This window comes from Erigeron canadensis, chromosome 2, assembly GCF_010389155.1.
Source record: "Erigeron canadensis isolate Cc75 chromosome 2, C_canadensis_v1, whole genome shotgun sequence".
NCBI lineage: Eukaryota > Viridiplantae > Streptophyta > Magnoliopsida > Asterales > Asteraceae > Erigeron > Erigeron canadensis.
Window position 1 is genome coordinate 18,370,990 of NC_057762.1, and position 14,982 is coordinate 18,385,971.

At 38.0% G+C, this 14,982-nt stretch overlaps 1 protein-coding gene across 1 annotated transcript; it reads left to right on the top strand.

Annotated features, from left to right (window-relative positions):
- The first annotated feature begins 12,397 nt into the window (after nt 1–12,397).
- LOC122587808 lies at nt 12,398–14,293 on the top strand. Its single transcript, XM_043759974.1, has 4 exons — nt 12,398–12,890; nt 12,951–13,565; nt 13,734–13,979; nt 14,043–14,293. Exons 1-4 carry the CDS (start codon nt 12,398–12,400, stop codon nt 14,291–14,293), a joined length of 1,605 nt encoding a protein of 534 aa, XP_043615909.1.
- Nucleotides 14,294–14,982: the final 689 nt, after the last annotated feature.

Consider the following 14,982-nt stretch of genomic DNA (forward strand, 5'->3'; position numbering starts at 1 on the left):
GTTGATGTGCGTGTTTGGGGATTACCAGAATGGTCTAATCTGGGTACGTACTAGAGTGTCCCTCCAGTGTACCATTAGTGCATATTCTACTGGCCTAATCCACCAGTGATGCTGGAGTGTCCAGTCAACTTCCAGATGCATTGAAATGAGTCATGGTGTATTAAGTCATAATATTTTAATACTTGATGCTAGTGCGTGCCATACATACAAACTTTTTATCTGGACAGTTACTGTTCATCTTACGTGGCATGACTTTTTCAACTTAAAATGATGGTTTTGTTACCTTGGGAAGACAAAAAGTGCAAGTTGGTAATTTTGTGGGCTGTCAACCGTCATACATTTATGTGTGATGGGAAACATTAAATGCGGATGTCAAAACCGATCAAAATTGTTTTGATATATTTTAAACTTACCGTTTTGAATTCCATTTTCTCTTTCCTCTATAAATACCCATAGTTACCTTCACCTTTCAGTTTTATCTCGAAAATCATTTACTCCCAAATCTTCAAATTCCTTCATTTATTTCTTTCTCACTTCATTCAATTCCAGTCATCACTATCTTTCTTCTTAAATTTTCCTTATAAACCCTAAATTCTTTCAGTTTCATCTTCATATATTTCAATGACTCCCAAACCTTCACCTAAAAATCTTTTAGCTGCCAATTATGCTCTGGTAACCGCCGTAAAAAAGGCCAATCACATCTCTCTCACTGCCGACACCATCAGAATCAACATGAACAACTGGATGGCCAAACTCACGCTAATCATTCGGCAACATCCATCATTGGAAAGCTAAACACCTTCTTCTTGAGTAGTCCTTTGTATGGTGCCCTAACCTTGAATCCGGGCAAAATGTACCATGACTATCTATGTGAGTTCTAGTACACTGCCGTGTATGTGGAAAATGATGAATCCATCCACTACACACTTAAACAAGGCACCAAGAACTTCACCATTACTGTTGATTCTCTCAGAGATGCCCTGAGAATGAATTATTTTGATGAGAATGAGATGCCTATTGAAATCCCTTCTGGCATCAATACTAGGGAAGTGTGCAGGTTGATGGGGCACACTGAAATTGTAGATGAGAATGGCCAGCTCCTCAGGAAGGGTCCTGTGTATATGAGCAGGCTAACTGATTCATGGAGATACTTTTTCACACACCTTGTTGAATGTTTGGGTGGCATTTCTGGAGGCTTAGACCAGATTAATCAAACTCAGCTCCAGATTGCCAATTGTTTGTGGCATTGGTATAGGGTGGATTTTGCCCAGATATTCTTTAATGATCTAGTGGATAGATTGAAAGTCAAGAGCAGGAAAGCCTTCATTCCCTTTATTCGATTTTTGTCTATTATTTTCAGAAGGGCTTTAAAAAATTAGTATGCTGTAAATACAACTCATTTTTCATTATGTGAATATCTGAGGGATCTCAACCAGTTAACCTCATCTCCTACTGAGGTTGACATTCCATCGGTGATGCTGTATCAGTTTAGAATACAAGAAGAAGAAACCAATGCATCATCACCAGATGAATTGGAAGAGGCTGCAGGTGAGCCTCAAAATAATGAGGAACACACTGAAGTTCTCACTGCTGAAAGGGTGTTACGCATTTCTCAGGTAGCTCCTAACCCCACCAGACCAAGGAACAAAACTCGTCGTTTTAGGAGAGACAGAGTTCTGGTCTCATCTCATCCAGAATCTTCCTAACATGATTCTGGAGATGATAATCAGGCAAACCCACAAGCAACCACTTCCACAATTCTTATAGAAGGAAGTGGTGAAGAAGAAAGAGGGTCAGGCTCACCTCTAGTAATACCAGTCTCAACCTCTGCAAGTGGGGACATCATGACTGCAGATGGGTCATTGATTGTGGAAGGAGTTGAGGGGGAACAAATTGAGCAGGTTGTTAGAGAGAATCTGGAGCAGGGTGCTCAGATTGATTTGAATAGGTTGGAGGAGAATGTACAAGTGGAGGACCAGACAGGTGGAACCGGCCCACATTGGGATATGGCAGACTCTCCACTATCTGAAGGTAATGATTTTGATGTTAACATGAGTTTTCTGGGAGAAGAAGAAGTTGATCGCACTATTAATTCTGTCTCCCAGTAAATTCTTACAGAAATGCCACCTCCACCACCAGAAAACACACCAACACCATCGCCAGAACAAACAACAACAACACCAACCACAACAACTTCTGAATCACCTTGTGCACCAGAATTTCAACCCCTTCAAACTTCTGAACCACTGGTAGTCACCCAAACAACCGAAAATATCACAAAGGTGTTGCCAGTATCTACCATCACCAGAATCACCAATCCTTCCAGTGGTCTCTCCTCTTCTTCTTCAACCGAGGTCCAAGGCCTTTTTGATAAGGTGGCGGACCTGGAGAGATCACTCCAGTCTTCTTATCAGGTTATTTTTGACTTTAAAACTTCAATTTCCAATAATCTGAAGAACTTTAATTTCCAATAATCTGAAGTCAGAAATGAACGTATTTGCTAGTAATGAGAAGATGGTCTTCGAGAAACTGGATGAACTTGTTGTGGCAACAAATAAGAATTCTGAATTTATACAAGTTGCAGTCCAGGGATTAAAGGAGGATATGGTGACATCAGTCCAGACTGCCCTCAAAGCCGAAATTGTTCAACCTTTGGCGAGTCTGACTGGTGAGGTTTAGAATTTGACCACTAGAATAAGCTATCTGGAAAGCAGGCCAACCCTAGACAAGAATTCGGTTGTCAGCACCTTCAGTGATGAAGTTGTCTGAAAATTTAGGGGGGGTATGCTGAAGGAAATAACAGAAGAAGTTTCTGAAACAATCATCAGAAATCTTCGTGATGGGTTACTGCCTGAAGTAATCAAGATGATTAACAACCAGTTGCATCGCCACTTTCCCCATGATCTAGAAATAATCAAAAAGGAAGTGATGCAGTTGAGGAAAACTGTGAATCTTATGTCTCCAGTTTCTGGCAGAACCTTTGATTCTGTTGACAGGCATAAACTGGATCTGGTGTGGAATCATCTTCAATCTGGAGATGCTTCCAAAGGGGAAAAATCCAAAGAAAAATCTGGTGGTGATCTTCAAACAAAAGTTGAAGTGTGGAATAAGATTGTTGGAACAAATGTGCCTGGTACTGATGCCAGTGTACAACAAGCTCAAGAGGTTACTAGTACTGATGCCAGTGAACCAGTTTTCGAGGCCTTTCCAGATATTCAAACTGAAATCAAAATGGCGAAAGGAAAGAAGCACTTGGTATCTAGAGGGGAGCTTGAAAAACATACTAATGAAGAGAGTTCTGGTGCGAAGAATGTTGAGGAGTTTCCATCTGTTAGTGATGAAACGTCCAAGAGACTGTAGCAGCAATGCATAGCCATTGAAATCTTCAAGAAGAATCTAAAGAATGTCTTGGCTGCTCACAAGTTAGATATGGCGAAAATGGGGACTCTGGATTCCTATCATGCTGGAAGGTTGTGTGTACAAGTTGAGGTTTACAAGAAGATGAAGGATGACCCCAGAATTCATCAATGTATTGCAGCTCTGGATGATATTTATATAAGATCAATATACTCCCAGGATGAACAGATGTACGATTCAGAAATATATGGGGAGAGTATATTGGATCTGATTACCAAGAGAAGGGATGCACTGGAGAAGCTTCAGACTCAAGTAAGAAAGAATGCTGCAGTCCTTGAAAATGAATATAGAAAGAAGTTCAAGGGTCTGCGGAAGCCTCCAGTGCAAAGAACCAAAGTTGATAGAGATGCAGATCTTAGCACATTCATTCCTTTGAACACTTCTGAAAGAATTGGCAAAGAAAAAATTCAACAAGAGGTTGTTTAGAAAAAGGTGTCCAAGGAAGTTGATGACATTGTTAGGAAGGCTCAGACAAAAGAAAAGTACGAGCATTTGTCAAGATTCAGAGCTAATGTCTGACTAATACTGGGAGTTGAGGTCCATTTGGCAGAAAATCATGATAATTTCTCAAAGTTCCATGTCAAACTCTTCAGAGAAGGGAACTTTACTGATGAAAGAAAAGATACGTCAGTCAGGGCATTTGGATGGTCAAAACTTAGAGAGATTGGCCTTTCCTACAAAGGTAAAGATGTTTCCCAAGATGTAAAATACTTTATGAAGAGGATTGGCAAGGAATGGATGAGGAAGGAACTGATGGAGATGGAGTTGGGTTTAAGGACTTCACTAACTACACCACCATCACCAGGTTCAAAGAGGAAGGCCACAGATGAGCCATCTGGGCATGCTGAAAAGAGAAGGGCCTGGATCTTTTTTTTGTACTTGTATTTTGTTTATTTTGATATAAAGTTGTAACTTTCAACCAGTTGATGTCTGTATATATAAGTTGCAAGTTTTATTTTTCACAAGTACTTGAACAGATTAAGTCTAGAAATTAAAATGTACAAACTGGGAACACTGATGATCAATAAAGTGGCTCTCCAGTAATTCAAAATTAGACTTAGTCAATTTATCAAGGATTTTTCAAGCACAAACTTGTATAGATAAAAGATTGAAAATCCTTGCATAATTTCTAAACAAATAGGGGGAATTTGTTAGGTCCAGATTTACTGGACTCGCTCCAGACGAATATCCTGGAGCCCTCTGAAGATTTGTCCAGAAATTATGTGAAGACCAGTGAACAACTTACTTGTACAGGAATCTGGATTCCACCAGATTTATTCACTGGACTTCACTCCAGTGAAGGATCATTCTACTGAAGAACATTCTCACTGAAGTCAAAGACTGAAGTCTGAAGAAAGAAGTCTGACAAATAGCGAAGCTCACTGGAAGACTTACCAGATCTCTTGACTTGAGCCCTTGACAGTGTTCTAGACCTTACAAGTTTGAACACTGATTACGAGGAATTGACTTTATGCCTTTACATGCCTTTACCTGGACAATCCATTTGTCCTTTGTTAAAAGCCTTACACGCATTTAAATGTGGTTGGTTAATTAGAAGACAAGTCACTATCAAGTGAATTTATTTTTGTACTTTAATCAATGCATTTAAGGAATTAAAGTAGTTTCCTTAAATGCATGGAACCATATTTGTACGGCAAAAAGAATATTATACTTATTCTTTTTGCCTATAAATACCAAGTCTTTTCCCTCGTCCAAATCACACTTTTGCCATTTGGTGCCTTTGCTCAAATACTCTCGATCTAAACAGTTATACTTCACAACTTTAAGTATTTCGATCAAAAGAGTTTATTTAGCAAATATTAGATCACTTGTAATTCATAAGGTTGTTTAGATAATTACTTTGTAATATCTTAGTTCCGCAACAACCTTGTATTTTATTTAACATCAATAAATAAAATACACTTGAAAGTGATAAATTCGTTAGTTGGGTAGTCCGATATGCATCACCTATGGATATCATGTGAGTTTGGTGGGACCATCCATTATATATTCCAAAAATATAACCAATCACTCAGATTTGTCCTAGTTTAATTATATTCCCATATAATTAATCGACAATGGACAATTTAGAATATTTAATAAAATATTCAAGGATTAAACATGCAAATATATGATACAATCAATATTAAATGAAATCAAACATATCAAGTACTTTATTTCTTTATGGAAAATATTAATTATTTAACATCCCTTATCCAAATACCGAAACAACAGATTTACATGAAATAACTAGCCAATTTAAGTCTTATGCCCTCGGCATGCCTTTCAAACTTGGGCCTAGACAAAGCTTTTGTGAAAGGATCAGCTAAGTTAAAATCTGTGTGAACTTTGAGTAATTTGATTTCCCCTAGTTCGATCTGCTCTCGAACATAGTAATATCGTCTAGCATAATGTCTGGCACCTTTATGAACTCCGGGTTCGTTGGCAATGATTAATGCACCAGTATTATCACAGTACATATCAGTGGGTAAGTCATTTGAGGGGATCATGTCAAGTCCGCTAATGAACTTCCTTATCCAGACTGCTTCCATTGCGGCTTATGAGGCGGCAATGTACTCAGACTCTGTTGCAGACATGGCAACTGTGGTTTGCTTTTAGATCATAGCATTCCATCGTACCTTCATTTAAATAATGAAGACATATCCCGACTGATATTTTGAATCATCTTTATCAGTCCGAAAATCCAACATCACAATATCTATTCACTTTGAATTCTGGATCAGGATTTCTTCCAAAGACCAAGAATAATTCTTTAGTAGCACACAGAATGTTCTTTACAGCAATCCAATGATCCTATCCAGGATTTTGCTGATAGTGGCTAACTATATTTTGCACGAACACAATATCAGGTCTAGTGCATCTTACCGCATACATAATAGATTCCACAGCCTAAGCAAAAGGGATTTTTCGCATACGCTTCACCTCATTAGGTGTAGAAGAACTGTTCTTGCTAGATAAATTAAGTCTTTCTTGCATTGGAACGAAACCACGCTCAGAATTCTCAATCTTGAAACGCTTCAAGATCTTTATCAATATAAGCACTTTCACTTAATCTAAACAACCGCTTGGATCTATCTCGGTAGATCTTGATTCCAAGAATAAATGCCGCTTCTCCTAAATCTTTCATGGCAAAACACTTTCCAAGATGGGATTTAACATCTTGCAATATTGGAAAGTATTTTCCTATAATCAATATGTCATCAACATACAAGACAAGGAAAGTAACATAACTTCCATTAGCTTTGCGATATACACATGGCTCATCGGGATTTTGAACGAAACCAAACTTTTTGATTTCTTCATCAAACCGCTTGTTCCAACTTCTTGATGCTTGCTTTAGTCCATAAATGGACCTTTGAAGCTTGCATACTTTGTTGGGATGTTTTGGATCAATAAAACCTTTAGGTTGATCCATATAGACTTCTTCATCCAAGTAACCATTTAAGAAGGCAGTCTTAACATCCATTTGCCATATCTCAAAGTCATAGTACGCAGCTATGGCTAAGAGAATCCTAATAGCTCTAATGTCCGCAACTGGAGAAAAGGTCTCATCATAGTCAACACCGAAACGTTGAGTATAACCTTTCGCCACGAGACGAGCTTTATAGGTGTGTACATCTCCATCCATGTCCGTCTTCTTCATGAAGATCCACTCACACCCAACAGTTTGAGCATTTTGTGGAAGATCAACCAAGCTCCAGACTTGATTGTCTTTCATGGATTTCATTTCCACCTTCGTAGCTTCAAGCCATTTGTCAGATTCCGGATCTGATAATGCAGCTTTGAAATTCAGAGGCTCATCGAGATCTCCAACAACGTCTTCTTCTACCATTAGACAGTCTTTCGGTAGGACGTCTTGTCCTTTCGGACCTACGAAGTGGAATCGCTTCATTATCATCGACTTGAGGTTCATCACTTTGAACATTTCCCCCCCCCCCTCCAAGTTGATGATTGCTAGGAGCTTCAGAAGGTGACACATTTTCCTCTTGAGTCTCATCAAGTTCTACAACCCTCCCATTGTTCTCTTGAACTAATTTCTTTTCAAAGAATTCAGCATATCGAGCAACACGAACAGTGTTTTTGGCGAGATCATAGAAGTCGTAACCCATCGTTTCGTTAGGGTATCCGACAAAGATGCACTTAGTAGTTCTGGGTTCAAGTTTGTCAGGCGCATCGCGCTTCACAAGTGCCTCACATCCCCAGACTCTTAAGTAAGACAAATTAGGGACATCTCCATGCCATAACTCATACGGTGTCTTGTCAACCTTCTTGGTTACAACCATATTGAGAATGCGTACAGCGGTCTCTAGAGCATAATCCCAAAACGAAAATGGGAGAGTTGTACGGGTCATCATTGATCTTACCATGTCTAGCAAGGTTCGATTTCTCCTTTCAGACACCCCATTATGCTGAGGAGTGTATGGAGGAGTAAGCTGTTCCTTAAACTCTTGGCTTAAGTATTCACCACCTCGATCCGAACGAAGAATCTTGATGGTTTTGCCGAGTTGATTTTCAACTTCATTTTTTTAAACTCTTTGAATGTTTCAAACACTTCATGTTTATGTTTAAGCAAGTATACATAACCATAACGACTGAAATTATTCATAGAATAATGAAGTAGCTAGCATTTTTCCTTGACATATGTCTAAAAGGGCTACATACATCGATATGTATTAGTCCAAGTAGTTCCTTAGCCCTCTCCGGTTTTATGCGGAAAGGGTAGTCTTGTCATCTCGCCAAAAACACAAGACATGTATTTGTCAAATGATTCATCATTTGATTGTAAGATCCCTTCACGTTGAAGTTTTTCAATGCTTTTCTTGCTAACGGTAATTCGAAAGACACGCATTTATCAAACGATTCATCATTTGATTTGTAAGATCTCTTCACATTGAAGACTTTTAATGTGTTTCTTGCTAATGATAATGACGAAGACACGCATTTATCAAATGATTCATCATTTGATTTGTAAGATATCTTCACATGGAAGTCTTTAAATGCGTTTCTTGACAAAAATTAAACAAGATGACAATGTCAAAGATAGAGTCCAAGTTAACTTGACTCTTTTGCTATTGAATTATCATTTGAATCTCATCAACACTTAAAATTCAATTAAGAAGATACTTGAAGAACTGGTTAAACCAACTTGCTTCTTATTCTTGTTCAACTCAGCTAGATACTTAGGACAATTCCTCTTCCAGTGTCTCACCTTAGCATAGTGAAGACAAGACTGGTCTTTAGCCGTATGCTCCTTTTTCCAAAGGGTCTTTTAAGGTTTTAAGACTAAACACTTTGTTTTCTCTTACCTAAGTTCTTGCCTTTAGCTTTACGGTTGTTTTGCTTTCTAAACCATTCCCCCTTGATCATAAGAACTTGGAGTATCTCAGATTTCTTGAAAGGTTTTCTTCATACTCAATCAATTTGATATGAAGTCCAACTATGCTATGCAAATATGTAATTGTCTCTTATGCCCATAAGAATCGGCAGAAGAAATGCATAGTTTTAACCTTTCCATAATTGCTCAAAGTGACTCTTCATCTTGAGTACATGAGCACTTACTCATTTCCCATACTCGTGTTCAAGTTATGGAGTGACTCAATTAACTCAAGTAATTCAACTCCAACTTGTTTTCCGTACATAGACTTGAGTTATTTGATCATATCACACGGATTTTGCAATCCGAATTGGTTTTTGAAGCTCAGGAGACATGCTTCTAGCATCAAATAAGCAACCTCAATATGTCTATTGTACCGAGTATTTTATGCTTCCAACTGCAAAGTAGTGGCATTCGTATCAGGAATAGCGGTATCTGAGTTTCAAATGACATCGGTTTTCTTTTCAATTCTTAGAACAATTCTCTATTGACAAAACAGTCATTGAAATTGGTTTCAAAAAGTTTTCTCTTTCTAGCATCGACCTGAAAGCCGATTGGTGTATGTTTTGTGAAGGATTTGTTGCCTTTTACAAAACATATTCAAGTTCAATTATCGGTATTTTCGATAATAAATCCTTAAGAAATTAATTACCCAATGTTTATAAAATAAACAATTAATTTCATTAAGGCTAGGATCCAATTGACATACAATCATTTCATCAGTTGATCTGCTATAAATGATTGCACTCAAAAGGTAAGTGACGAGCAATAATTGCATTACAAGTGCAATTCTTAGTAAGTATGGGACCTACAATTTTATACTTGATTCTTCAAGTGATCTATATGTAATCATGTTTTGTCCCATCTTTTGCCACGGGTCAAGGTCTCACCGCTTAACTCGCTTTAAGTCGTCCAACTAAGAACGCGCAAAATTGTCCACCACTGTGTACCAGTGAATGGGTTTTGCCATGCAACTGCCATTTCACCACTGTGTACCAGTGAGTTAAACAACAGCCACATGTGTCCTTGGCAAATTAGATGGCAAATGACTTAAGTTTATTGGGTCATACAATTTGATGTGTGATCAAAAAGTTATGTTTTGAAGATTCATGCATATCTTCTAAACATAATATGTTTATAAAACTCATTTTTATTGCCCATAAGTACAAAAGAGCTCGGTAGCTCCATTTGAACTCACAAAGAAGCGCAAGGGCAAAGGTTTGCGATGAACGCAATTAAAAATCCGCCCATTTAGAAGGCTAACGCACTCCGAAGTTACAACTTGATTGCGTAAGTCAAAAATATAATAACAAATTTATCTACCATAATTGCAAGATGCTGATCTGGAAAATCCAGCAGCTTGACGACCAATTCTGGCCCTAAATAAGGCCGAACTGGGCTTAGCACAAAACATGAAAGTTGTAGCCCTATGAGTCAAGCATCTACTGTAAAAAAATTGAGCTTCCAACTCCTTACGGTTGATTAGTTATGATTTTGTTTAGTGAACTGGTGTCAAACAGGAAATTTCACAATGCATAATCACATTGTCACACAATTAATTCTTCAATTATCTAGCATAATTAACCCTAATGATCAAGATTTCATATCAATATATCTAAGTAATAATCATGAATAATTTGCATGAAAAATTCATGATTTTTACTTCTTTTTAACCATTAAAAATAAAGGTACATCATATATATACATGCAATTTATCACATAAACATATAATTAATCAAAACTTGGATTAGGAACCCTAAAAAAAACAATTTTTTTTTTATTTTTCTGGAAAATTTCAAACCATATATATATATTAAATAATACCTTTTTTCTTATTTAAATTACAAAATCAATTTAAATATGTATATATATATATCCAAAAAATTTTAAAATCAAGAACCCTAACCCCCCTTCAAGTTTTCATTTAATTAGTAATCAAGAAACATACATAGTAGGCTCTGATACCACTATTGGGATATATAACAATTTATCAAATCAAATCACAAAGCACGCAGCGGAAAAATAGATCTGTGTAGTTAATTAATTAACCAAGAAAGAAAGCGTGTACCTTTGATATGAAGAAGATAAAGTAAGAAACTTTATAATAAGGTTTAAAATAAACCTCTCTACGATCGCACACGACACTAGAATGTATGTATGCTAGTACTTGATCACGAACCAAACAACCTTTGTTCATTCCCAATAATCGAAACAACCAAAAACCGGAAACCCTTTGCTTTTTGGGTGTGTTTGGCAGAAGCCAAGAGAGGAGGGAGGAGGAGAGAATTGTGAGAAACCTTAAGATTTAATTTTGTGTTGAAAATCAATTAGGTTAGCCCTCCTTATATAGGAGTAGGAAACTTGATGACCAAGTTTAGGGTTTTAAAACCCTCCATTCGACCGGCCCCCCTGGAACATTCTAGAGGGTTTCCTAATTGTTTCTAATTACAATTCTCTCCTTCTTTAAGTCCGTCAGTTAAGTACCGTTAACTATTTAACATTTAACGGACGACCGTTAGTTTTTCGTGATCTAATTAATTAATAAATTACATTTAATATATTAATTAATTATAGTTACATTCGTGTTGAATGTGTGACCCCATAGGCTTAAATATTTTTTGGACATACGTTCATTTTACGTGATCATATTCTAACAGCTCCCACTTGAGCTCGTAATGAATGAAGGTAATAACATTGGTAATAAGCTAGGTGCGCAAATAGTGAGTTCTTTGTTCTACCTCGTTACAAAATCAACAAGTTGAATTGGTTTAAACATAGATGCAACCTAAATAATGTGTGTCATGGAGTCGAAGTGGATGATCTTTTAATTCTATTTGATATACGACAATTCTCTTTTCGATAAATTCTTTGGAATTTCTAACTCTTTCAATCAACTAACTTTTTAATATAAAAACCAAGATGACGGGGTGTCTTTAAAAACCCAAACTCTTTTTAGCTACTTAAAACTCGCTAGCTCTTTGTAGTCTCTGTGGAACGAACCTGGACTTACTTTAGTCTATATTGCATACGGACGGGTCCACTGCCCGATTGTGTGTGGTATTTGATTCGGAGTATTTCTATTATTTTAATAAAACTCGATTTTCACACATCAAGTTTCTGGCGCTGCTGCCGGGGAATAATTTAAGAGTTTTAGTTTGAGATTTCGTAGTTGATCCTTTCTTGTACTCACGTGCAGAGAGGTACTTTTTTTCTTAGGATAATTTTCAATTTTTAGTCTTAATTTTCTGTTTTGTTTTGTTTGTGTAACCTGGTGCGTTTGACGTTTTTCTTTGTTTGTGTTTTCAGTTTTGTTCTTAGTTGATGTCCACAAGGGCCTCTGGTGCTACGCTAGTGAGTCCTCAATCCAATCCGGGTAAAACGAAAAGACGAGGGAAGAAACCTTCTAAAACCATTACCTCTCCAACTAGCAAAATAGATTCCTTAAACTTAAACCTTGAAGCCCAAAGCTCCACCCCACCACCGAAAAATAAACAACCAACTTCACCGAAAATTTCATCTAGAAATTCACCACATTCAACACCAAAATCCACTCCACCCTCTACACCTCCTACTACACCTAGAAACATGGCCGAAGACATGGTTCATCCGTTTGATAGGACTATTGGGGAGAGTACTCGAGTCATTGCACCTAATAGGGGCTCGGTTATTCGTCCTCCAACCACCTCTCCGAATTTCAATGTCAAGGGTAATCATTTGTCTCGGGTTGAGGAAAATCAGTTTGACGGGGTTGTTAAGTGGGATCCGTATGATGATGTGGAGAAGTTTGAAAAGGTTTGTCGATTGTTCAAGTATGGGGAGACTCAAATGCCACATGTTAAGCTTGAATTGTTTCCGTTGTCTCTCACGGGAGAGGAAGCGACTTGGTATAAGAATCTCGATGAAAACATATTTGAGACATGGGAAGAGTTGAGGGAAGGATTCATTGAGCGGTTGTTTATGGCTCAATTGGTTGAAACAATGAAGTTGGAGATTCGGGCGTTTAAGCAACATAGTGGTGAGAATTTGGTAGATGCTTGGAAAAGATTGAAGGAATTGATGAGGAATTGTCCCGGGCATGGTATTTTCTTCCGGAGTTTAGATAGCCGCACTCAAAGGTAATTGGATTGGGCTTGTGTAGGTAACATTAATAATGATACTTACAACGAAGCCTATAAGGTTATGGAAGATATGGTTCATACAAGTGTGATTCGAGAAGCGGGTAGAACTAAACCAGATCTTGTTAAAACGGGAAGAAGAAGTGTGGCTCGGGTTGATAGTGGTGGAAGTAATGATGTTGTGGCTGAAATTAAGGCTTTGGCAAGTCACATGGATAAGCAATTTGCAAGTATGGATGGTAGGTTTGGATTAATTGAGAAGGATTTGAAGACGGCGGTTGCGGGTTGTGACATTTCTGGTGATAGGCATTACACGGAAGATTGTGATAAAGCACCAAGGAAAGAAGAAGTTGATTATGTTCAAAATCAATACCAACCACCGTTTGCAAATCGAGGGCTGTTTCAAAGGAATGGAGCGTTCCAAAACCGGTACCAAGGTAATGGTGGTGGATCAAGACAAGAAGTTGTTGATCCTAATGCCGAGCTTAGGGATCTTGTGAAGAAGTTTATGGTGGATCAAGACAAGAAGAATGAGAACTACCGCACTGATATCACAACTTTGAATGATAAGATGAATCCAAATATCAAAAGTCAACAAGCGGCGATCAAGGATTTAGGTGTAAGGCTTGATAGGATGGGTAATTTTAATTGTCAACAAGGTTCTTTGCTTGTAACACCCAACAAAATCCTAAGCCTTCTGGTTAAAATGATGGAGGTAATAAGTATCAACACCCGAATGTTAGGAATGAGCATGTAAATGCCATTATTACTCGGTCCGGTAAGGTAGTTAATTCTCCTATTTCTAGTGCTACTAATGTTTCTATGCCATTATTACTCGGTTGATAGTGAGAATGAAGATGATCAAGTTGTTGAAGAGATTGTAGTGGAACCGAACCCAGCCGTTAAATCACCGGCCGTTCCATCCACATCTACTACTACATCTGCTACACCGGTAGCTAACCCGGCGGTTGTTGAACCTCAAGTGAAGGTGTACAAGCCTAAGATTCCTTTCCCCCAAAGATTGAAGAAGGATAAGCTCAAGGAACAATACGGTAAGTTCGTGGACATGATTAAATCGATTTATATTAATGTGTCTTTGGTTGATTTGCTTTCAGGAATGCTGAATTATGCCAAGTTCATCAAGGATCTTGTGACGGATAAGAGGAAGCTAGAGGAAGCTAAGGCTACTTTCCTCAATGCGGAATGTTCGGCAATTGTGCAAAATCAAATCTCTCCTAAGCTTGAAGATCCAGGGAGTTTTCTGATTACTTTTTCTCTTGATGCTAAGCTTACTTGTGATGCTTTGGCCGACATTGGTGCAAGCAATAATTTGATGCCTTTTCAGTTTATAGGCGATTGTCTTTAGCGGCTTTAAAGCCAACTCGGATGAGCATTAGACTTACCGATCATTCATTTCAGTAACCCATGGGGATTGCTGAAAATTTGTGTGTTAAAGTAGGCCATATTGTCTTTTTGGTCGATTTTGTTATCCTTGAGATGGAAGAGGACGCTAAGGTGCCTCTTATCTTAGGCCGACCTTTCTTGTATACGGCCGATGCTATTATTCGTGTCAAGGATAAAGTTATTTCATTGGGTATAGAAAATGATAGGATTTCGTTTTCAATTGATAAAGCTTTGCAACATCCTTATTCTACTAATGATTCATGTTTTAGGATTGATGTGATTGACGAGGATGAAGCTTTGGAAATGGAATTGATGAATTATTTGGACACGGATGAAGGAGAAGCTTTGCTTGCTTGTAGTGAAGAGGAGCAAGTGATGGTTGCGGATATGGTGAAAGAGATCATGGAGTTAAGTACCGATGAGTCACCACCGGAGGATGAGACTTTTGAGGAGATTGAGAGGGATGGTTTGAAGATTGAAACTTCAGTGGACAATCCACCAACCGATTTGGAGCTCAAGCCACTTCCCGAGCACTTGGAATATGCATTCCTTGAAGGTAAGTCACTTCTTCCCGTTGTCATTTCGTCATCGCTTTCGGATGATGAAAAAGGTAAGTTAATGACTGTTTTGAAGGCTCATAAAAGAGCCTTT